Raw genomic sequence first — 15,996 nt, 5'->3', positions numbered from 1 at the left:
TTGTGTTTAAACACAAGAAGCTACGTGCTTAATATTTAATCACAGGTGGCATATTTTCTAAATGCACACCTGCTAAAATTCTATTTAAAAGGAGTCTACAATATACTGTTTTCAGTAGGAGAGCTGCCATTGCACGTGCTCTTGAATTTCTGAGTCTGCAAAACAAAAACAATGACAAACAACAAAGCAGAGCCTGGATAGGGAATGCACTGCTGTGCCCCATGGAAATACTTTTGCCTTACAGAATAGTGAAAGCGAGAAGCAAATGAGAGTAGGGTTCTTTATATGGTATAACCATGATTATATTTCCCCCTCTTTTCAGAATTACTCATTCCTTATTTAGAATCTCATGACACAGCAGCCCCTATTCTTTGCTATGTGTTGCAACAATAGTGATATAATGTAGTTAGTACAAATGCTCTTGCACTTCTAAAAGGTATATTGCAATTTGAGAAACAATAAACATACAGTAATTAATCAGTGCAAGATTGTAAAGCACTTGGATGCAAAACTCTGCCAAAAATGTATTGAGATGGATTATTCTGCATAAAAATAGCTAACGCATCAGGGGTTTCTAATTTCAACAAATATATCAAATTACAATTTGATATAATACAAGAAAAATGAAATTGAAGCTGATTCAGATACTTTTAAATTGAGTTGTTTATAATGAAATCATGAGGTTTTATATATAAGAAACCTGGACAATAAGATGCTGCAGGTCTTAAAGCTCATGCACCAAGGAATATGAGAAATAAGAATGTTTTAAATAAGACAGTTTTAAGTATCCCAACACCAAGGCTTACATAAAGCGTAAGATCACTTAATAAAGATCTTGATATGAAATGAGTTGAGTTTCAGATCAAATTTGAACATTTACCAATTTAGGCCACAACCAGAGAGCTACTTATGGCCCAGAGGATTGTGTACTTTCAGGCAGGCCTTATGATGCAGCTCAACTTTGCAGGTTTCAAAAGTAGCTTGCTGCACTCACCCAAAGGAATAAAAAATTCCAAAGCTCCATTTGCCATGCCAAGAGGCACTGTTTGCTTATACTAAGCCATGCCATGAAAGCTGCTGCAGTGTTAATCCTTTCTATACCACTGGAGTATCATGAGATGCTTTCTGGGCCATGTCAGAAGAGCTGACCCTAACAAAGGGGCAAAGTGGGAAGGAGGCACTCTTCCCATGTGACCCAGAGCTTCTCAACTTGCCCAGGAAAGAATGAAGCTTCTGTAGTTTCTCAAATCACTGGCTTACTGTAACCAGTCTGAGTCACTCTATTCCAGTGATTTTCAACCTTTTTCATCTCATGGCTCACTGAAAAGGTACTAAAACTGTCAAGGCACACCACCAGTTTTTTGACAACTGACAAGGCACACTGCACTGTCAGCAGGGGTTTGCATCCCCCAGTGGTCCTACTAACAAATGATCCTCCTGCAAACTCCTGCGGCACACCTGCAGCCCATCTGTGGCACACCAGTGCGCCATGGCACAGTGGTTGAAAATGGCTGCTCTATTCTCTGGATTTGTCTGAACCAGTGGTGTCAAACGCTGCATACAGTGGGCCGAATAGCATTCATAGCACCTGATGAAGGCCGGAACTGACATCATTAAGCAAAAAGTGATGTAATTAAGCAGCTGATGACCAGAAATACGCACTTTGTTCTCACACAGAAACTCATTAGCTGCAATGACAGAAGAGAAAACATGCAAATCTTGATTCTATTTTCAAGTTATGGAAGAGCCCAATTATCATGGGGGCCAGACTTTCGGCAGTGCTGCTTCTGCCATAGTATCACTTCACAGCTCAGCAGCTAAGAGGGGGTCTGCGAAGTGGCACTGGCAGAAGTGGTGCTGCTGAAAGGGCAGCTCACGTGACAACTGGGCTCTCTCCGCACCTCAGCAGCATCTCCCTCTCTCACCCTCTTGATCTGCCCCTTATCTCTAGCATTTCTTTACTTCTGCGGCCTCCTTCTGTCTCTCCCTCCCAGAGCCTCGGGAGAATCAAGGCTGATGAAAGGGTGGCACTGGGAGAGCCCAATTGTCACAGGGGCCAGATAAAGAGCTTCCGGGGGCATTACCCAGACAGTGAACCTAATGTTTGACACCACTGGACTGGACTGTTATATGGTACCTCCCTCCAAAATAATTTTTCTTCTCCTGTTGACTAAATATATCTATTAAGCTAACGTCTGTACACCACAGCTATACAGCGGGCCCTCAGTATCCACAGGGAATTCATTTCTGGACCCCCCTGGGGACACCAATTTCCTTGGATAATGGAATCCGCAAAGAGGTCCGGCCCAAAAACTGGAAGTGCCTTTCAAAAGGCTCTGCCAGACCTTCTGAGGCATGAGGAGGCCTCTTCATGCCTCAGAAGACCTCCCAGACACAACTTCCAGCCACGTCTGGGAGGTCCTCTGGGGCCCTCCAGTGTGGGCTTGTGATCCTCATTGAGTCAAATTTGCAGGGGATGAGGACCAACTGTATATCAATGGTGAACTTCTGGACACTTTGAAGACACCTTTGAAATTCAGTATTCTAAATAGATGTGAAGTTTTAATGACATTCTTTTGACAGGATAATTGATCACATTAACAGAAAATCGATCACATATTGGTCCCATATGAATCTATCACAGAATTTGCTTATTTTGAAGAGTTTATCTGAAACAGTGGACTTCTATTGTGAATGCTTTTACATGTGCTAGGGAGCGAGAGTAATGAGGTGCTTTGGGGAAAGAACCAGGGTGTTTATTACCCATCGCATGGCTGCATGCTTCTGCATAGTAGGGAACAGGATTGGGCAGTTAGCCACATTTCTCCTTCTGTCACCAGACTGGTCCTATGAATTCTATAAAGTTCTCTCATAAGACCAGGTAACCAAAAACTGGTGATACAGCCATTTTTGTGTAATACGATAATGATCATATTATGGTGGGGGAATAGGGAATACTTAATGAAATCCACAAGCTCCACTCCTTGATCATTTTACAATGTCTTGTGAGGAATAAACTATAGTCTCATTTGGTTCAAAGTCATGTCCAAGGAATGCACTCAATACGTTAGTAATTTCAATATACCTGCAGTGTTTTCCAAGCCTAGCACTATCGACAAATTCCTTCACATCTGGAACTTTCCAAGGCCATTGCAAGTGTCCAGATTCAGACTCACCTGGCCCCTCCATGGACCCCATCATGATGCATACCTGGTGGCAAGGAGCACCAGTAGTTGCTGCTGCCACCAAATGCCACCTGCTCTGCTGCTGGCGCAGCAGCTTTGGTTGATGTGCCATGGGTGCAGCCATAACTCCCTCCCCACTGTAGGATCTGAAGCTCTGAGGCCTATTAGTGCTTTGCCTCAGCCCTGGAAAGGGTACCTAGAGGAGGATGACCTATTACCCTAGGAGGAGGGACCTCCTCTCACTAGCTCATTGACCCTTGGCTAAGAGCTTATAGTAAGTATACTTGAGATCATTTAAATAATGTGAGGTCAGTAGAAATTGCCATAGCACACAATGTATGTTGGTAGGGCATAACTACCAAAGTTCAAGTATTCCAATAACAAGCACTAAGATAGTTTAATCTTAATATTGTTCAAATACTATCATATCCTATCCAACCAGAGCTCCACAGATAAATGAACCCACAAACAGCCTTTACAGTTACCAAGATATGCACTCCAACCATAGTATGTAATATGATTACCCTCATCGTTAAAAAAACAGTTGTTTCATTTTTCACATTGCTGAAATATTCATCTACTCCTTGATATCTGTTAGATATTTCAAAGCATGACAGTGTTTTCATCATGCTGTATTCCAAACATGATGGTCATCTAACAAGCATCTGATGATATTCAGAGCAGGCCATTTCCCTTCCTTCACCTGCAAATGCTTACTAAACTGCCCTACGTTATCTCCAGCATGACTGCATTTTGTCATTTCATTTGTTCTTACAGGAAAAAATGAAGATAAAAAAATCTAAACAATTTAAATAGTGAATCCACTCCTACATACAATTCTTTCCAATGTGTTGGATACAGACATGATTTTCAACTCATGGAAGCCACATGTGGAAAGACTATTTTAGATTTCACACTAGAGCAGTTGTTCTCAAACTCTCAGGGAGAGTTTGAGAGCCACTAAGTCTTTGCCTTAGAAGGCAGGGGGTGGGGGGAAGGCAGAGATGCGATGCCCAGCATTGCGCCTCTGATCTGGGTGCAGGAGCACGCTGTCACTCACTACCGCCTGCAGGAGCCTCCCAGGGGTCAGGGAGCCTGGTGCCAGCCTCAGCAGGGCTCCCCACGCAGTGTAGAGCCCTCCAGAAGGCGATGGCGACCACTTCCTGTTCCTTGATTGCAAAACTAGAAGTGGTTGTGATTGCCTTCTGGAGGGCTCTGCGCTGCGTGGGGAGCCCTGCTGAGGCTGTGGTGGGCTCCCCTGACCCCTGGGAGGCTCCTGCAGGCGGCAGCGACTGCAATGTCCCCCTGCACCCAGATCAGAGGCGTGATGCTGAGAATCGTGTCTTTGTCTTCCCCTCCTCCCCGCCCCTTAAGGAAAACAGCACAGGGCTCTCAGGCTGGGGTGTCGCGACACCCCAGTTTGAAAACCACTGACTAGAGAACTGTGTTAGAAAAGTGAAACTAAATCCAAATATGATGTTATGCTTATGCACATCTTGCACAAGCAGAAGGAGGAAAACCACTGTAAAGTCTATCTCTTATATTACTATAACTAAATGAACTCTTCAGCATCTGCTACCAGTGCTAGTGGCTACTTTTGTTCACAGCTCTTTTGATTCTACCTTATAACTAGGATCTAAAATATTGTGTCCGCTTTAACTGGTAATTCTTTGTATATCCAAGACAGTAAGTGATCTAAGACTGTATAAAGAAATGAATTATCTGTCATAGCCAGTCCTATCAAGGATCAGGCTACTGGCCAGAGTGCATTGTGACAGCAGAAGGCTGTTGTAAAATGGCTGTCAAAAGTGTGCAGAGCGCTCTGTTGGCAGCCATTTTCTGAGTGCTGTTACAACAGGCAGCAGTACCACAACACTGCCCCCAGTTCCTGGCATGCCTCTTGGGGCGAATAAGGCAGTGCAGGGCTGGGAATGGAGGAGGAACGGGGTGCAGGGAGGTGGCGGAAGGAGTGGAACTGATGGCAAAGGCACATGCTGGATCCTATCCCTTCTTTTCCAAGCCTCTCCACTCCCTTCTCCTTAGATTTGCACCAGCTACAGAGCTGGTGCAGGTCCAAGGAGACCCTCTGCAGAGCAGGAGGCTTATGGATGGGTAAGGGGAAATAATGGATAGGATAGGACTGAGCTCTAACTTTCACCCTGATCCCTAGATAGACTGGAGGTGCAGCTAGGTGATGTTCTTATGCCATTTGGGTTATTTATGTAGCATAAAGTGCTAGAATCATCATCCTTGGGGTGTTTTAACACAATGGCACTCACATTAATTGACTAAGAATGCTTCAGGAAGAAACAGTCAAATATCACAGTTTCATATAACATTGGAAAAGCTTCAGGGAGAATAAGCACCAAAATTTCTTTTTAACTGTGCTTAAACGTGGCTGGAAACTTTGCATGACTTTTTCTGAAAACTGCTTCAAGAGATGCTTCACCACAAAAAACATACACACCAAAATATTTATTAGCTGCTCACCTTTTCTTCATAACCAAGACAACCCCGAGAAATATAATAATGAAGAGCAAGATTCCAGCAATGACTCCGGCAATTTTAACAGTGTGGTCTGTTTGCTTCTCTGGCTCAGGGTCAGGTTTCCTAGTAGCAGCACCTACAAAAGAATATTTTAAAGAAAGAGAGAACAAGAATTAAGATATGGATTTTTTTCTGATACACAATAAATAACAATAATAACAAATGTGCAGAAACCAAAATTTTGACGTTTGCTTTTACAGTAACTGACTGAGAAAAATCTAATTGTTTATATTTCTAACCCAAATGTCAATGCTTCACCTACCCCTCACCCTTTCAAAAGATCTGCTTTCTGCATACCAATTTTCTTTATTTTTATTATCTGTGCTATTCTCCCAGTTCATCTTGCTGTTTAGATACTCACTAACAACACTATAACTACCCTAAGTCTTTATCCAAATTTGATTTGATGGAACATTTTCTGCAATTATTTTTCAAAAATGAAGCAGTAATTCCTGAACATATTAGCTTAAACACCTGGAAATGTGAGATAAGCTGATTTACCATGCATTTTACCAGCAATTGTTTTGTTTTTACACAATAGACTTTTTTTTTTGCCTTTGGAAATCTAAATCTAGGTCACATCTGGTAAGCAAAAGACTCATTCTAAGCAATTTTTTCATAAAATGGAAAGCAGCTGATGATCACACCACTGGCACCCACATTTAATATCTGTTTAAATGAGATAACCAGTGCCTTACAGCAGCGAATGTCTTAGGTTTTTATAGCTTCCTCATTACAAAAAAAATAAAAAAAATGCACTGTTTGTTCTGTTTACCGTATAATGTGATAGAACATCAGAATACTTGTCTCAGGAGCATTTTCTCTGCTAAATAATTTCAGCATGAAAACTGTTAAGAATGCATTGTTTAATCCACTATGCTGCCCCCTAAAAGGACTTCTGATTTTTTAATCAAAATATGACAGTATTCATCATTTGAGGCACCATGTCACCTTCACAAGGTAGACAGACAAACCTGGAAACAAGTCTGATTTATAAGCTTCCTCATTAAAGTGCCTTTGGACAGACATGGGTGTGGGCGGGGAGAGAGTAAAATGTAATTAAACTTTAACGTTTGGGAGCTAGCATACGCTTTATTTCATCAAGGACTTTGAAAGCCTGATTAAGTTCTAACTTTTTTTTCATTTACTTTGAAACATAGTAACGAATAATTATCCCAGGATAGCTTTGATGGTTCAGTAACAAATTATGCCAAATTTTCAAGGGTGCTCAGTTCTTACAGAGTCAAACTTGGGTCAGATTTCCAAAACCCCTCTTACCAAAGTTTATAGCTATATTTTCACAAACAGTTCTCCATTTTTAGTTAATAAGCCTTGTCATTCATGCTGATGCCCAATAGAGGACTGATCTCTTTTACCAATCTCTACATACTGTATCTAAAATATGTCTTCTGATGGAAGATGGAAATTCTGAGTTAGTTATAAATCAGTTCCACCAATGAACCATAACAGCCACATTGCAAACTGGACTAGGAAGTACTGTAGTTACAATGCCAGTCTACATTATGCTAGAAGCAGTGCCACCATTAGGTTATCTCTTGCCATGTCATTTCTGCTTACAAATTGTGTTGCTGTGAATAAATCGTCTCTCATTTTTTCCTCCTGTATCTTGTCATGTCTGAACTTTAGAAGAGAGATAGGAAAGCACCTGACAGAGCCAGTGGCCTTTTTGTTTGTTTTTTGTTTTGTTTTTAATTAACAAAGAGCATCAGGAACCAATAACACACAAACTTTTTTATTTGGTCCAACTATCTCACTGTGGAACTCACTTATATGATCATAGCCACATTTACAGACTACAGGAACTTCCACATACCAACACCAAGAATCATGCCAAGACTGGCCACTTTTTGTCCTTGCTTTTGAATGTATTGTGCAAGGGACACTCCTAATTTTATATCCCCAAAGTCTTTCTAACATTGCATTCCCTTCAGTGATGTCAATATTTAAGGCTGTACTGTAGCTTAGCTGCACCAGCAGCAAAGTATCTGGCGTAAAGGCCAGCAAGACAGTGGAAGTGAGGTGGTGCTGCCCTTTACTGGAGTGATCCAAAAACACACTACTTCTCTCTGAGCAAAAAGCAGTCATTCCAATCCATCCATGCATGCATCTTACTTTTCAACACAGCCTTAGCAGAAGCTGCATGAATTTTTAATGGAACATAATGAACAGAAACAGCAGGTAATGCAGGAGTGGAAGGTTCCAGGAAAACGTCCTTCTGCCATGAGGACACAGGAGGATATGGTTTAGTGGAGTTCTCTTTCACAGTGCTTCCTATGCTCTTGCTCTCTCTCCTTCCAACTAAGAGCTGCCTTGTATATAAAGAAAATAAATCCTGATTGTTTACGTGGAAGATCCCAGGATGTGCCAACCCTCACAATTATGAGGACACTCACAGAGGACCCCATGCCCTTATGTGCATGTACATGTTTATGCCATGGCAATGGCAGGAGGTGCCACTAATGATGCCAGTGCAGGACTGATGCCCTTGCGCCATAAATACCACTTGTTTTATGCCTGGTCTCACGAGCGGCTACACCTGGCTGGAAGTTCATAGGCCCTAGAAGGTTGGTTATAATCTAGTCCTGAGTTAGGTATGGTAAAACCTGAAACACATAGGCTTTCCAGTGCATGTAATTGTGGGCGGGATTGTAGCTCAGAAAAATAACAGGATGACAATTATTTAGTTTTAATTCTTCTGAAAAATAAATAACTAATTCGTTACAACTGATTATACTTTTTCATTATTGTTGGCATCCTTCAGTCTCGGAAGACTATGGTGTCACGCTCTGAATGGTGGTTCTGGAACAGTGTCCTCTCCAGTGCGTGAAGCCTGGGTAAAGTAGGTATGGAGGATAGGCTGTTACCCATGCAGCAAATCCCCCCTCTCCACGTCGCTGAAATGGTCCAATGGAAAGGCAGAGGCCAATACGGTTGGTTCCAGCGGCGTCGCAGGAGTTGCCAGAATGTGACTGTGTTCAGCCATGAACTGCCTCAGGGACTCTGGCTCCTGATTTTGCCTCAAGGTTGACTCCTGAAGCCTTTTCCATAACTGGATGTAGCCACAAGGCAGTGGAGGTTTGGGATCAGAGTTTTCCTTCTCTCAGATGAGCTGCCTTCCCAGGCTGACGAGTCCCATCTACCCGGTGGCTGTTTAGTTGCCTCTTACGACAAGTACAGCCAAACTAGGGGCCTATTCTTATCCCCAGCCCCCAGGGGATTTTTTCATTATAAACTTACAAATAATGATAAAACCCTTGTATTGAAGTAAAATCAGTTTGTTTTGTTGTTCCACATATACAAAAGTCTTTGTTTTGTTTCCTGTAGTGCCATTTAATTCAATAACCTCTTCCTTTATTACAGCTTGTTGGTCTCACTATAATTTCTAGTTCTAGCCTGACCAGTAGCACAGCAATTTCTTGACTTTTGTTAGCTTTAAAAGCACTTGTTCAATGCATCACTTTCAAGCTTTTCCAACTAAATGTCTTGCACAGGTGTTCCCATCAATTGATGTAATGGCAAAGTTTAAAAGCATCCAAGAAAATAGGCACAGCAAAGCTGTCAACAATGAAACATACTTTCCCCATTATTAACCAGCCCATGATGGTTTTTATTTTCTACTTTTTCAGCTCATAATGGTTTTTATTTTCTACGTTTTCACTCTAACTCCTGACCTGCGTTACATAGAAACTAGTAAATATCCATCTGTCCTCCCGAGGGCAAGGTAAATGATCACACCTTCAAAAAAACTCATATCCTTAAGAGGCATGCAATCAAATTATTATGCAGGCAGCAGGATCCAAGTAATATCACTTTTTAGCACCTACTCTTAACTCATGCTGCAGATGAGGTCAGGGAAATGAAATGTTATACCCTGTGTGACAGCTGCACTGTGATTAGGAGCATGGAATCATGCAAAATAGGACAGGACCAAATTGTCGAATAATGGTGTGCTTCTGCTTTTGATTATCTAATTCAAGGGTCTGCCATAATGTAAGAGGCTGGGATGGCAGAGAAGAACATACAATTCTGTTTTTAAAAATTTGAAAAGCTTCATTTCTGAGCAGAAAGGCATCCTGTGCGTTGGCAGCTCTGGTGCAGTTGAAGCAGAAATTGGTTCAAATTTGAAAGAGTTCAATCAAGGCGTTGGTTCAAAGTACTAACCTCTATTCACAGTCAGAGGGTGAACAGAGAGGCCGTAAATCCTAAAACAGGTTTTTATTCAGGAGCAGCAACAGGCAAAAGAACAATGTGCAGCCTGGAATACAAGAGATGGCTAAAAGACAAAAGTACAGCAGAGCCTTCAGGATACTCAGGACAGAAAGAATACTCAGATAGTACAGAGACTGTGAGAGCCAAATGCATCTGGGTCACGCTCAGTTTATCTGAAGGTGTTGCAAGGGTAGTCATGACATCAGCATTAATGACAGCCAGTTTGCACAGTTAGGAGCTGATACTAAGCCAGAACAGCACAGCTCAGGAACCATGGAAAAAATAATTCACTGGCAAGAATAGTGCAGTGCTATGGAAGGCCTTACAAGCTGTAAATCAAATGAAGGAGGCCAGCAGGTTCAAATGGTTATTTGGTTTAGGATTTTGCATGTCAAAACAACCAAAAACATAGAGCCAAATCCTATGCTCCCACTGGCAAAGCAGCTGCCCTAAAAAGCATCTGCTTGACAGAATACATTGCGCTCAAGTTAATATACCTGATGTAAACACAGCTATAGCTTCAGTTCCAGACTTTCCTACTTTAAAAGTGTTTTGATTTCCTCTCTCTATGGTGAGAGTTATGACTAGCAAGGTAGTGAAAATTCACACAACCAGTTCAGAATATGCTTGCATGTATTATTAAGCAACAGCCACTTTTCCTGAACGTTTTTCTCTCGTTCAGACTGTAATCTGAGCCAGTTTCCAGGAGGGGCCACTTTATCCACTGGTTCAGCATCCGTGGATTTTGCCCCACTGCAAATGCCAAACCCAGAGCTCCAATGCGACCTGAAATCTCATTCCAGTTGCATCTGGGAGGCTTTCTGAACCTCAGAGAGGCAGCATGACACCTTGCATGGCCTCTCTGAGGCTCAAAATAGCCCCTGGAGCCATTTTCAGGCAACTTCCAGAAGTTGCCCGAAAACTGTTCCAGGTGACTTTCTGAGCCTTAGAGAGGCCACACGCCTCCTTGTGTGCCACCCGGAGTGGTTTTCGGGTGACTTCTGGTAAAACTGGAAGTTGTTCAAAAATCGCTTTGGGGGCCATTCCAAGTCTCAGATAGGCTGCACAAGGTGGAGCAGAGAATCTCCAAGGCTCAGAAAGCCACACGAAGGGGTTTCAAGCAACTTCTGGAAGTTGTCCAAAAATTGCTCCAGGAGCTATTCTGAGCCTTGGAGAGGCTGCTGAGGTGGCACATGGTCTCAGGCTCGGAATGGCTCCAGACATGACCAGAGCAAAGCTCCAGTCGTGTTTAGAGTAAAGTAGGGCTCTGAAAATCATGCATTCTGTTTTCTGCGATTTTCAGTATCCGTGGGGGGGGGGTGTCCAGGAACGGAACCTCCGTGGACAAAGAGGCTCCACCTGTACTTTCTTTCCTGATACCCTGAATGCTGTTATGGTGAAATCCTAGGCACTAGAGACCCTGGAAAATGCAATGCTGTCACATATCTGAGTCCTTAGACATGCTGAGGGGCATTCTAGACAGGAAGAGTTCTGGTACATGTTGTTTCTAAGGCACTTAATGTCTATACTAAGGACGTACCCTGGAAAACTGTACTTCTCCAGGTTTCTGGTGCCTGGGATGCTGTCAATGAAGCATTTATGGGGACAGGGATGGAGGAATAAAGGGTATTTAGATATCTAGCAAGTTGTCCCCTATGCTGTTGCTGTCACCATTGTTGCCACTATAAGTGAGAATGAAAGGGGGCAGTGTACAAGAGCTTGTGTGAACTCCACTGAATTCCCAATGATGAGAACAATTTGGGTAACATGTTTGAAGTGGACTAAACCAAGCTATTTCCAATTTTTAAAAAAGGGAACAGCCTTTTTTTCCTGAACCCACTGACAAATGGAGCCTAGAATTCTGACATGTCACAAGCTACTTATGAACTACATGTGAAGATAAGTGTATGAAAAAACTTTTTTTAAATCAATGCCTCAGTATAAGCCTTGACCAGATTAGCACTGAAAACTATTTGACTTGCAGTGCCTTTGGCAGCATTTTGCCTTGCATCTTGCCAAATACTAGTGGTTATAGTTTAGACTCAACAGCAGCGATTATTAATCTGTTTTAGTGCCAGGGCAATGACGTGAAAGAAGAATCACAACCCTTCCTTATACTGATGCACAAACTGTAGCATTTTACCAGTGGTCCCCTCCCCCATCCAGATGGCTCAGAATTAATGACTGAGTTTTTATCAATAGTTTAAAACAGTTTAAGAACAAATTTAAAACAGCATCCTTTGAACTTCATCAGGCTGTCAGCAGTGGTTTGTTGTTTTTTTTAATTGTTATATCCTGCAATAAACTTCCAGGGAATTCTATCATGTGAAAAAACAAGAACTGTGATGTTCCATTTTGCTGTTAGGAGCAGAGCCGAATTGCTTCCTCTGCTAAAATGAAATAGAAAGTATCAGATGCAATACATATTCCTGTGTGGTGCAGATTAGCTTCCGAAACTCTTTTAGAAGCTGATTAATTAGGATTTGGGGGGATTACAGCATGGAACTATTCTCTACAGACTTGTCTTCTGAAACACCTGATGATTGCCAATTGGGAGTTAATTTTATAAACATAATTACAATCTAGATGTGTGTTTGTAGAAGATGGATAATAAACATATCAAGGTTTAGCAAAAACATGGGCACCCAGACTTAGCAGTGAAATTAAAAGGTATCAGTGTAACAGCCATGACACTGTTGTATGCTTTTGCCTCATTTCTTCAAGCATGGAAAAGTGCCAGGATCTGCTGTACAACCCAGGTTCAGGGTTCCTTTGCAGGAGACAGTTCTGGAGACTTATGATGCCTTTGCAATATTTGTTTATTTATCAATATACAGGTCTGAACGACTCCAGCATGCAATATCAGATACATGTGTTTTCTAAGCAAGTCTGCAGTTGCTAGTTGCCAACTTCTCTTCTTATTTTCTGGGGCAGACTGTCTCTGATAAAATCCTAACATTCTATATTCCCTAGAATAATCAGCTCCTACTGCCTTTTCCTTTTTCACTGGTCCAGAGGGTGGGGTGACTCACCTGACCCTCTCACACCTCAGCCCAGGTTTCCACTTGACACTAGAAGGCTCCTATTCAGACAGCCTCCTGGATCATTGGCATTTCTTAACCTCTTTTTTGTTTTGTGCAATCCCAGGCCAGACATTTTTTGGAGGCAAAGCCTAAGGCTGCAATTCCATAATACTTTCCTGGGAAGTGCCCATGGGATACAGTGCGACTTACTTCTGAGTAAACATGCCTAGGATTGTGCTAGGTCACATTTCCTGTTGTCAGTCAGGCTTCTGCATGTGAGAAATCCAATATGCTGCATTTAAGAAATTAACTGGTCGACCACAGTTAACCATTACTACAAAACCTAATTCCGTAGCAATATGAAATGAAAATGCCATAAAGCACAATTGTGGCACCCAGTGAGGAGGGAGCACCAGTGCTTGGCCAGCCCCAGTCGGCATTGGGCCTCAGTGCTGGGTGCATGCAGTGGAGGAACTGCTGATGGTATCACCATTGGGCAGTGATAAGGTTTCCTGGGATGGGGGAGAATAGGGGGAAGGTGGGGGAGGATGGAACAGGGCAGCTGAGGATCATTCACAGGAGGGTGGTGGAGATGGCAGCAGCGCCTGCGGCCATATCCTATATCCCCACAGTGGCTGGGTAGCCCAACATGGGCCTCCTCCAGAGTGTGCTCCATTCAACAGGAGGGGCAGATCCAAGGAGACCCATTGGAGCCGTGGTGCCATTACCCAGGTTAAGAACATAAGAACAGCCCCACTGGATCAGGCCATAGGCCCATCTAGTCCAGCTTCCTGAATCTCACAGCGGCCCACCAAATGCCCAGGGAGCACACCAGATAACAAGAGACCTCATTCTGGTGCCCTCCCTTGCATCTGGCATTCTGACATAACCCATTTCTAAAATCAGGAGGTTGCACATACACATCATGGCTTGTAACCCGTAATGGATTTTTCCTCCAGAAACTTGTCCAATCCCCTTTTAAAGGCATCCAGGCCAGATGCCGTCACCACATCCTGTGGCAAGGAGTTCCACAGACCAACCACACGCTGAGAAAAGAAATATTTTCTTTTGTCTGTCCTAACCCTCCCAACACTCAATTTTAGTGAATGTCCCCTGGTTCTGGTGTTGTGTGAGAGGGTAAAGAGCATCTCTCTATCCACACTGCCCATACCCTGCATAATTTTGTATGTCTCAATCATGTCCCCCCTGAGGCGCCTCTTTTCTAGGCTGAGGAGGCCCAAACGCTGTAGCCTTTCCTCATAAGGAATGTGCCCCAGTCCAGTAATCATCTTAGTCGCTCTCTTTTGCACCTTTTCCATTTCCACTATATCCTTTTTGAGATGTGGTGACCAGAACTGGACACAATACTCCAGGTGTGGCCTTACCATCGATTTGTACAATGGCATTATAATATTAGCCGTTTTGTTCTCAATAGCTTTTCTAATGATCCCAAGCATAGAATTGGTCTTCTTCTCTGCTGCTGCACATTGGGTCGACACTTTCATTGAGTCGTCCAACACCACCCCAAGCTCTCTCTCGTGATCTGTCACAGACAGCTCAGAACCCATTAGTTTATATGTGAAGTTTTGATTTTTTGCCCCAATGTGCATGACTTTACACTTACTTACACTGAAACGCATGTGCCATTTTGCTGCCCATTCTGCCAGTTTGGAGAGATCCTTCTGGAGCTCCTCACAATCACTTCTGGTCTTCACCACTTGGAAAAGTTTGCTGTTGTCTGCAAACTTAGCCACCTCACTGCTCAATCCTGTCTCCAGGTCATTTATGAAGAGGTTGAAAAACACAGGTCCCAGGACAGATCCTTGGAGCACACCGCTTTTCACCTCTCTCCATTGTGAAAATTGCCCATTGACACCCTCTCTCTGTTTCCTGGTCTATAACCAGTTCCTAATCCAGGAGAGGACCTGTCCTCTAATTCCCTGACTGTGGAGTTTTTTCAGTAGCCTTTGGTGAAGGACCGTGTCAAACGCCTTCTGAAAGTCCAGATATATAATGTCCATGGGTTCTCCAGCATCTACATGCCTGTTGACCTTTTCAAAGAATTCTAAAAGGTTCGTGAGGCAAGACTTACCCTTACAGAAGCCATGCTGATTCTCCCTCAGCAAGGCTTGTTTGTCTATGCATTTTGAGATTCTATATTTGATGAGGCATTCCACCATCTTACCTGGTATAGATGTTAGGCTGACCAGCATATAGTTTCCCGGGTCCCCCCTCTTTCCCTTTTTAAAGATCGACGTGACATTTACTATCCTCCAATCTTCTGGCACCGTGGCCGTTTTGAGGGACAAGTTGCATATTTTAGTCAAGAGATCAGCAACTTCATTCTTCAATTCCTTAATAACTCTAGGGTGAATGCCATCAGGGCCTGGTGACTTATTGACCTTTAATTTAACAATGAGATCTGAAACATCTTCTCTTTTAATCTCTATCTGACACAATTCCTTGGTCAGGAGGGGCCGTTCGGGCAGCGGTATCTGCCCGAGGTCTTCTGCTGTGAAGACAGATGCAAAGAACTCATTCAATTTCTTTGCCATCTCTAAGTCTCCTTTTATTTCCCCTTTCGTTCCCTCACCATCCAGAGAGCCAACCGCTTCTCTGGCAGGTTTCCTGCTGTTCAATACCTTGTTCAATACCTTCCAGTGAAAGAAACATGGCTCATCACATTGTTCAAAAACAAATGGGGAAATGGTTTCCTATATCAATTGAAATTAGATATAACAGCGTGGTTACCACTACCTTCCTGAGCCACTGACAAACGGCATTAATTCAGAATAGTTATCTATAGCAGTGTTTGTTAAATTGAGGATTTAAGACACCACTTTACTGAATCCAAGCGACAAGACTGTACAGTTGTAAAAGAGAAATGCCACCAATTAATGCTACTCAATTAGGAAGAGTATTCTATTATAATTCCTCCTAATCTGCAATCTCTAAGTCACTTTTATCTCCCTTTTCCCTTGCTCACCATCCAGAGGGCCAACTGCTTCTCT

The 15,996-nt window shown here is 42.8% G+C and overlaps 1 protein-coding gene across 1 annotated transcript in view; it reads right to left on the bottom strand.

Annotated features, from left to right (window-relative positions):
* The window catches only part of PTPRM (protein tyrosine phosphatase receptor type M), a 544,564-nt gene that overhangs the window by 162,914 nt on the left and 365,654 nt on the right, over positions 1 to 15,996 (bottom strand). Inside the window, exon 14 of the mRNA XM_066626178.1 lies at positions 5,676 to 5,808. Coding sequence (XP_066482275.1) covers positions 5,676 to 5,808 — 133 coding nt within the window. The remainder of the gene's footprint in view (positions 1 to 5,675; positions 5,809 to 15,996) is intronic.

Source organism: Tiliqua scincoides, chromosome 4, assembly GCF_035046505.1.
Source record: "Tiliqua scincoides isolate rTilSci1 chromosome 4, rTilSci1.hap2, whole genome shotgun sequence".
Taxonomy (NCBI): domain Eukaryota; kingdom Metazoa; phylum Chordata; class Lepidosauria; order Squamata; family Scincidae; genus Tiliqua; species Tiliqua scincoides.
This window is presented reverse-complemented; position numbering and strand designations above follow the sequence as displayed.